Below are 7,813 nucleotides of genomic sequence, written 5' to 3'. Positions count from 1 at the left end.
CAAAATGTCAGCACCATCTGAGAACATATAAACATGCAGCTTGAGCTGTAATTTTACAGAAACAATTTACAATATAACTCATTGGAATATTTGTGCAAGACTGAAATGACAAAACCTTAATCTTGAACAAGCTGAATGAATTGTATTGTTCACGATCAATGTTACATTGCACCACAAGAAACCATGTCATTGTAACTCACCTCACACTTGTTTTAGATGTTGTAGAATGCTTATTGGTGATGGGAAAATGAAGCTTCAATTTTGCTTCTTGAAGCAGTTGTATTTCTTGACTCATCTAAATGGCACAAAATTGGCCTGAAAGAACACTGATTTGTCATTTCCTAAACAGCTTTAAATAAAGCACTTTTACAAATGCAGTGGGCCAGATTAAAGGACATACTTTGCACAACCATACTTGAAATAATTGAAATGCGATGCATTTTTAGAGAAATTAATCATGCACATTAGGCAAAATTTCCATGAGATTTGGTGCCAATGTGTGACTTGCCCCAGTTTCAAGGGCCTTCAACTTTGTAGGTTCCACTGTGTGAAGAGCAGGAACCCAATAATGACCAAAAATGAGTCAAACAGTTACTTTATTTATGTTCAGGTAAAAACATGAACCTGATGCAGTAAATTATTGCAGATCTTAGAAACCAGCACATGAACGATTGGGCCAGGAAAGCAGACAGTGGCGCCCTCCTCTGGCCACTGGCTGCAGGTGCACACCTTTTTTTTTCCAAGCCAGCAGTGCAAGAAAAAAAAAAAACTACAGCAAGAAATAAAGACCATAGAAAATAAAAAAGAAAAGCAGACATTCTCACCTCAAACAGGGTGTGAAACTGCATATAAATTTGACTCCATAAGTGAACTTGAAATGCTATCTGGCCATAAAACAATAAAATGAGACCAGTCAAAATTGTGTGCCCGGCTACATTGTGTGTTGAGGGTTGCTCAAGGTAACCCTACAAATCTGATAGGGCCCAACAGAAAGACGCTAATGCTAGCAAAATAAGAGCAAAACACCTGAACCAGATCAACACACCGGTTACAACTTTTCATCTGAGCTTAATGAAGCTCTATAAAGGTGGAGGCCAGAATACAATCCAACTTATGTAAGGAGAAGAAAATGGTTCATATGCGTTCATCATTACCCACATTCAACCAACTGTAATTTAAGCGCGGACGAACGGGAGGGAATGCTAACGGAGAGTGAACACGCACACACACACAACAGGTTGGAAACAGTGAGACGTGGGGTGGCGACAAAATAAGAGTGCAGACGGACAAATGGAGGGAGATGACAAAAACAAGGAGCTATTCTATCAAATGTATAGAATGAGCAAAGTCTGCAAATTTGTCTGTACAAATGATCTTTGGAGCTAAAGTAAACCTAGCTTGCTTGATGGACCCTCCCCGCCCTCCCCTCACACCCACATTGTCCACTTTGGAGAGGAGAAATCCCTTTTTTTCTTTTTTTTTTCCTTTTTTTAAATATCACACAGCAATGCAATTTAAAATATCACCCAGTTGTTTTCATCATTTTTAACATTACTCAACTACTGATATAGGTTTAACTCTCTTTATGTTTTAACATTTGTGTCATGGAACACCGTTCTATTTTTTTATTCTTTTAAATATTTTTGGAGAGTCGGGGCAGCAAATATATATTTAAAGTTTTTCTGCAAGCTGCTTCTCTAACAAGAAGGCTGTACATGAAGCCTTAATGTATGTGGTTACAAAAAAAAAACCTTAGAAGTGAAGTCATATATTCAGTCGCTGAAGAAGGCATCTGAATGTGAGATGTGGCGAGATCATGAAAGGTGGAACGACTGTTGGCCCTCGCGAGCTGCCGTCAACAGTTTCTCTCGCATGATCTCAATGCTGGAGTAGTCAGGCAGCTTCAGGTAGTTGACGCAGGTCATGACTGAAGGGAGGAACTCATCTGGGTTCTCAGTGGACTCGAATGTCTTCCTCACAATCGTCAAAGGGGGGTTCAGGCTACGGAAACCTGAGCGGAACAGTGAAGCCTTGTGATTGCCGCTGACATAGCACAGACATGCTCTGCAATCCCAAAGAGACATGTATGTGAGTGAATGTGCGTGTGCCAACTCACCTCCAACGGGCAGTCTTGGGCTTCCCGTGACAAACTGCAGAAAAAGTCTCTGTTGCTCTGCGTCGAAGCTGCTCAACACTTCAAACAGGAACCGCACTGCCCGGCTGTAGGGTGATGAGGTCAATATTTAGTTTGAAACTCTCCATCTCACGTTTGCGAGCTCTGAGTTGAATTAAAATCAGGGTCAAATTTGTGAGCAGGGTAAATGCAAGTTCACCTGTCATGTGTGTAGCCGTGATCCGGCCGACAGCACTCCATCAGGGTCTTGACGTCCCACGTCTCCGATTTACTGCCGCACAGCAACTGGTCAAGCTACAGGGAGAGAAGAGTACAGTTGAAGATGCGAGAACAAGGTCGATGAGGGGTATTTTACTAAACTCCTTTTACTAGGTGGGTGGAGAGACTTACCTCTTCTGGATAGAAATACTGGAGGTGATGTAGTGGGAAGACTGACTCAAAGCCTTCCCTAAAAGACTCAAACTGTCTTGACACTCCTTCATTGAGAGTCCAGTACACCACCAACTAGTAGGGGAGGGGGAGAAAAAAAAAAAAAAAACAAGTTGGTTTTGCAAACTACTGCCCTTTGTTCTTGCTTATCCACTAAAAAAGACAAGGAAGGAATAGTGGTGCCATACCCTGAGATACTCCTCAAGGTTGTAGATGGTGACAGGCACATCTTTCCCACCCTTTTTCAGCTCAATGTTGGGGAACCCTGGGAGTGTGAAGTCCAAACCCAGGTCCTCCACAATGCAGCCATTCATATTGAGGCTCTCCAATGCCTGTTGTAACGTCTCCCTTGTCTGCAAGCAAATACATGAAAAGGTTACTCCTTTGTGTATGAAGTCCACATGACAAGAACAAAATATAAGGTTACGGAAACAGACATCAAGACTATCCCAATTGCCGAAGTTCTGTCACGGAAGATTCAACAAAACAAAAATCACTCTGCCCTGATTTACACACATAAAAAAAAGAAGAAGCAAGTCTACCTGAGAGCGATCCTGCTCAAGCCTCTTCTTTTGACGAATAATATCCTCCAAGTGCAGGATGGATTTCGCAACATCAGGATCAATGTTGACCAGGTCATGGGAGTTTATAGATGTCTCATGTCGCAACATCCACTTATAAAATGGCAGCCCCAGTGGCAGGTCCAGCTGGTGGTAATAAAACAAAGCAAAAATCCATTTGAAGAACAGGTTTCATTCAATGCCAAGTCAGGTGCCAAGAGTGGCATGTGTGAACCCTTACATACTGTTCATCTTTCATGCAGACATGATTATTTTGGAAAAAAACTTTAAGAGGGAATTCTATTTCTGAATGAGGTTTTAACAATATGGCAAAAGTGAAGTGCTGTGAATACTTTCCAGATGCATGTTAAATTCAACCCAAACAGTATGTAAGGGGTAAAGGTGTCAGAGAAAACAGAACTCTTAATTTCTCACAAGTCTGAAGTCCATGATGGCTTTGGCCATGAGCTTTCCCAAAAAGCGAAACTTCATTTTGATTTTGGCTATGTGTGCTGGTTTGGTTGTCCTGCCAAACGGAACCGCAAAGAGCCCTCTGGTACTGAACATGTACTTCATTCCTTCTTGGCTTCCTAGTCCAAAAGAAACATGGAAAAAGGGAGTGAGGTAAAAGCAACAGCATAATTTGATTACAAGCAGCGGTTTCACTAACAAGTGGAGACAATGTGTTACAGAAAAGGACGCATAGGGTGATACCTTTCGGGTTGGTCAGAGTGACCTCTTCACCCCTCCACAAACCGAGGTCAGCGCGCTGGAGCTCTTGCGAAACTAGAGCGTAGAACTCCAGAGTGGGACCAAGACCCGTGCCCACCTGGAAAACGAGGACATTTATGTTCACACTCTTCCTTATAATGCAATACAAAAGCAGTATTGCACTGCTTCGTCAGTGCAGGTTAGTGATAGACTACCGAGCACTTAAGACTGATATGCATGAATTCAAATTAAGTGAAGAGAGAACTCAATCGTACATCCACCAGTATACAAACACTGATTGACTGAAAGCCTCATGTTAGTAGCATCATCAATTTCAAGTACCTCATTCTCATACTGAATTTCCAACATTGCACGTGAACTTCCCAGGTCCTGCATTACAGACTCCGCCTGCTTGAGCAGCTCATCTCGATTTATCGTCCTCTGAAAGAATGGGACACAAAATTACATTTGAAGAAACAGACAAGACAATGTAAAGTTTCTTTGAAGGCCAAATGTGACAATGGATACGAGGTGTTGGTTACAAGATTAAATAGAACACCTTTTTCCTGTCAAGACGTGGTGCAACTCTGCTGTCCTGGGAATCTGATTGGTTTATCTCAGGATTAGTGTCCAGTAAGCGCTGCATGGCTCTGTCGCGATCAAAAGCTGTTACGTAGAACAACATCTGCCGTGTATCAAATGGGAAGAAGAAAGGGCTGCGGAGAGAACACAACATGAGAAAATGGTCCGAGACCAATTTGCAACGACTACGGCACAGTGAAAAGGGGGCAAAAGTTTACCAAGTCTTTCCGAGCTCTATGAGCCAAGTTGGGATGTTCCCGGTCATAATAACAAGAGGGTCTTGGAGCTGACGGTTGGCTTTGGCAGTCAGCTTACTGTTAATGAACTCACTGGTGGCGATGATTTCCTTACACACGGCATTCTGCAAAAACAATTTTATGAAGGCATGTCAAAATGTTTCAGCTGACCACGTTTGATGCATTGACCACAAGTTAATCAAGTAGAGCTGCTTTAAATCAACCGGTGGGGAAAACACATTGTTCTTGGGGACTTACATCATACAAGTAGAACCAGTATCTACTGATTGAGTGCAGAACCCTCAGCAGCAGGTTGACGTCTAACGAGGGGTCATCAAAGGTGATGCTCTCTGGAGGCTCTGAAATGAGGTATGTCTCTAAGGGATTGATGACGCTGGGACACACACCATCTGGAAATAATAGAGAACGCCATTGTTATATTTACATTTTATCACTCGTAGCATTTGCCCATGAGAATCTTGTTGTGATTTCTGAGCCCTTGCTCAAGTGCAGATTATTTTTTAACAGACAAAGGCAACTAACTGCCTTTCACTGCAAAGAACTAGAGATCCTCACCATGCCACAGCTCATCCTGCTTCTTGGCATTGCGGGGAGAGGTTTTTGTGGGTGCAGTTTGGGCTCTGCCCCTCTTCCCTCCCACAGCGTCTTTGCTGCCGTCCTCATCCTCTCGAACGGGCTTATACCTGAGAGTAGAATCAAATCAGATGTTTACCTCGATTAGGGTGCATGTCATCTTAAACTCCTTCCTGCAGTCTCATTAGGAAAACTGACCATATTGTATGCGTTTTGGTCCAAATGCCTGCTCGCCCCAGTGGGTTTGCTTCATCGTCTGTGGACTCCCTTTCTTCTTCTGCCTGAAGGCTGTACTGTCGCACAGCCTGGTAAACTGTCATGTTGTATGGCAGCAAGTGGTCACCAATGTAGAACTGCAGTCTATGACGTACACTGCCTGAATTCAGGAACTGTGCAGCCTGTGTAAGATTACATGAGGGTCAATGCCAAAACAATTGTTAGAGCTGAGCAAGAAAAAAAAAATAAGTCCATGGCCATTTTGAATTGTGTCATTCACATACCAGTGACTCGTCTATTTCATCATCCGAACCGTCGTCATCACTATCTTCATCCTCTTCTCTGATTCGGCCGTACCCTTTAAACAAAAATTGGTTACAGCTCAATTGCAACAACAGAGGACCCTTGAGAGAATGCATAAATTAGCGGATGGTCCCCTCATCAGCAAGGAGGCAGAAATTGTCACTCACCTCTGACCACAAGGTATCTCTCAATGGCTTGCACCAGGGCCAGAGGGTCTATCTTCACCGGGCCTCCTTTCCACTGTTTAACATTAGTGCAGTCTGGATGCCTCTGCAACTGACACTTGAGCTGATGTGTGTTGAAGAATTTAAGTGCCTGTGAGCCTCTGGAGAAACATATTCGCTCGATTAAACTCACATATAGATATGGAATTAGTTTAGGGTTAAATAAAATGGTGATCAGAGGACCAAGTAACTGACCTGCTTCCATTGCCATTGCCACTGGGGAAATCGTGCACTTTGACAGGGAACTGCTCCATTTGACTCAGACAGCTGTTCATTTTGTGAACCAGAGCCAGAAAAGGCCCATTTTCGGTTGGGTCCAGAGAACTTTCAGGCTCTGTTCCTGGAGCCTGTAAACCACATAGCAGGACAACATTTTTTTAAAAAGGTAAACCAAGAAAGACCTTGTTGCATGCTTTGATCTTTCAAAATGAGTCCTCTATTCTCACCGGGCAGCCGATGAAGACATGGAGGAACCGTTTGAGTCGCAAGTCTCGACTGAGCAAGTCTCTGTCTGTGTGGGAGGTTAGATAAAGCAGGAGCTGCTTTACCAACCCACTGTGTTGGATCTCAAAAGAGGACACATCGGACTCAGACACGATACTGGAGATCTCCGAAAGACACTCCAAACCGCCATCCACCTATGAAAGGGAACATCAAATATCAGGCATTACCTGTAGCTAACTAACCCATGTGAGAAAGTGTGCATGCTATACCTGCAGGTTGAGCTGCTCGGTGGATGTGCAAAGCCTCTGAAGTACATTCAATGCAGGGTTGCTGCCATCTACATTTTCAGAGTTGAAGTACCGCTCAACAAACTTGTTGGCCTGTTCTTTGATCCAGGCCTTGATTTTATCTCTGCAGACATGAAAACAGTTCAATAATCAAATAAAAACATGACACGCATACATTCAAAGTCATAATTGCATATTACATCCAAGATTTTGTTGGGATCATACCTGTTATTTGAGACAGAGTCCTTGGGCGGTGCCCTTGCCAGGCCACTCACCCCAGCTGTACGTGAGGGCTCAGAGTTGGCATTATTGGTTTGGGCACCCAGTTTGCCCCAGGTCTTGGGATTGAGACTGGCCAAGAAGGATGATTTGGGCGACTGGGTACTTGTGGGGCTCTTAGCTGTGGAGAAAACAAACGTCAAGTTAAGAACACGCACAAAAGCATATAATTTGACTGGACCAATGCCATTCTATTTTTTTTTGACAAACGCTGCAGGTTGTGTGGTGCGTGCACTAAAACACTAACAAGATGATTGGACAGACTCTTATAGTCACAGTAGGTAGAGTACCAAAAGAACATCTTACCCTGATTGTCTACTTTATCATCATCCCTTGGTGGCGAGTATTTAGGCCTTCTGGGCCCCCTCTTGGGTAATCGTTTTCTCTTCAGGACATCACTTAACCTCCTGAGAATAGACAATAGGAGCATGGTAAATATGGTTATTACTGAGACGGATTTAAAAGAAAAAAAAATTTTGCACTACGACATCTGTTGACATTTTCAAATACAAAGTCAAGTGTTTCTAAAGCTGGCTATTTGTGTCATTCTAAAAAAATGGGACACGTTACAGAAAATTGTCTTTTAATTGCTTGTACACTTGGTCCTAGGATAATAATGGAACCGTTATGCTAGGTTAAGCCCCGCCACTGCATTGGCTAAGTGGCAGAGGAGGCGGGGAGAACAATGAAACATAGTCCTGTGAAACCATGGTTGAACATTTTTGCTCCTGTTCATATAGCGTGCCTTTCTGCAAATGCATGAAATGCATAATTTAATATTGCTTAGTGTCGCTTTTATTATTCATTTCATTCT

General features: G+C 43.1%; 1 protein-coding gene across 5 annotated transcripts in view; it reads right to left on the bottom strand.

Moving 5' to 3' along the window:
* Positions 1–579: 579 nt before the first annotated feature.
* trip12 (thyroid hormone receptor interactor 12) overlaps positions 580–7,813 on the bottom strand; it is a 35,987-nt gene continuing 28,753 nt past the window's right edge. For all 5 annotated transcript variants that reach the window (XM_088380001.1, XM_088380000.1, XM_088380004.1 and 2 more), the window contains 21 exons: positions 7,306–7,406; positions 6,946–7,120; positions 6,703–6,844; positions 6,436–6,627; positions 6,185–6,336; positions 5,933–6,090; positions 5,747–5,820; positions 5,445–5,644; positions 5,229–5,356; positions 4,911–5,062; positions 4,635–4,777; positions 4,394–4,550; positions 4,177–4,275; positions 3,838–3,952; positions 3,559–3,713; positions 3,106–3,270; positions 2,752–2,916; positions 2,525–2,638; positions 2,334–2,428; positions 2,117–2,220; positions 580–2,011 (listed from right to left, as the gene is read on the bottom strand). In XM_088380001.1, coding sequence (XP_088236127.1) covers positions 1,815–2,011; positions 2,117–2,220; positions 2,334–2,428; positions 2,525–2,638; positions 2,752–2,916; positions 3,106–3,270; positions 3,559–3,713; positions 3,838–3,952; positions 4,177–4,275; positions 4,394–4,550; positions 4,635–4,777; positions 4,911–5,062; positions 5,229–5,356; positions 5,445–5,644; positions 5,747–5,820; positions 5,933–6,090; positions 6,185–6,336; positions 6,436–6,627; positions 6,703–6,844; positions 6,946–7,120; positions 7,306–7,406 — 2,983 coding nt within the window. In that variant the 3' untranslated portion in view covers positions 580–1,814. The remainder of the gene's footprint in view (positions 2,012–2,116; positions 2,221–2,333; positions 2,429–2,524; positions 2,639–2,751; positions 2,917–3,105; positions 3,271–3,558; positions 3,714–3,837; positions 3,953–4,176; positions 4,276–4,393; positions 4,551–4,634; positions 4,778–4,910; positions 5,063–5,228; positions 5,357–5,444; positions 5,645–5,746; positions 5,821–5,932; positions 6,091–6,184; positions 6,337–6,435; positions 6,628–6,702; positions 6,845–6,945; positions 7,121–7,305; positions 7,407–7,813) is intronic.

The sequence above is a fragment of the Syngnathus floridae genome, chromosome 7 (assembly GCF_059516105.1).
Source record: "Syngnathus floridae isolate MCC-2025c chromosome 7, RoL_Sflo_1.0, whole genome shotgun sequence".
NCBI classification, from domain to species: Eukaryota; Metazoa; Chordata; class Actinopteri; order Syngnathiformes; family Syngnathidae; genus Syngnathus; species Syngnathus floridae.
This window is presented reverse-complemented; position numbering and strand designations above follow the sequence as displayed.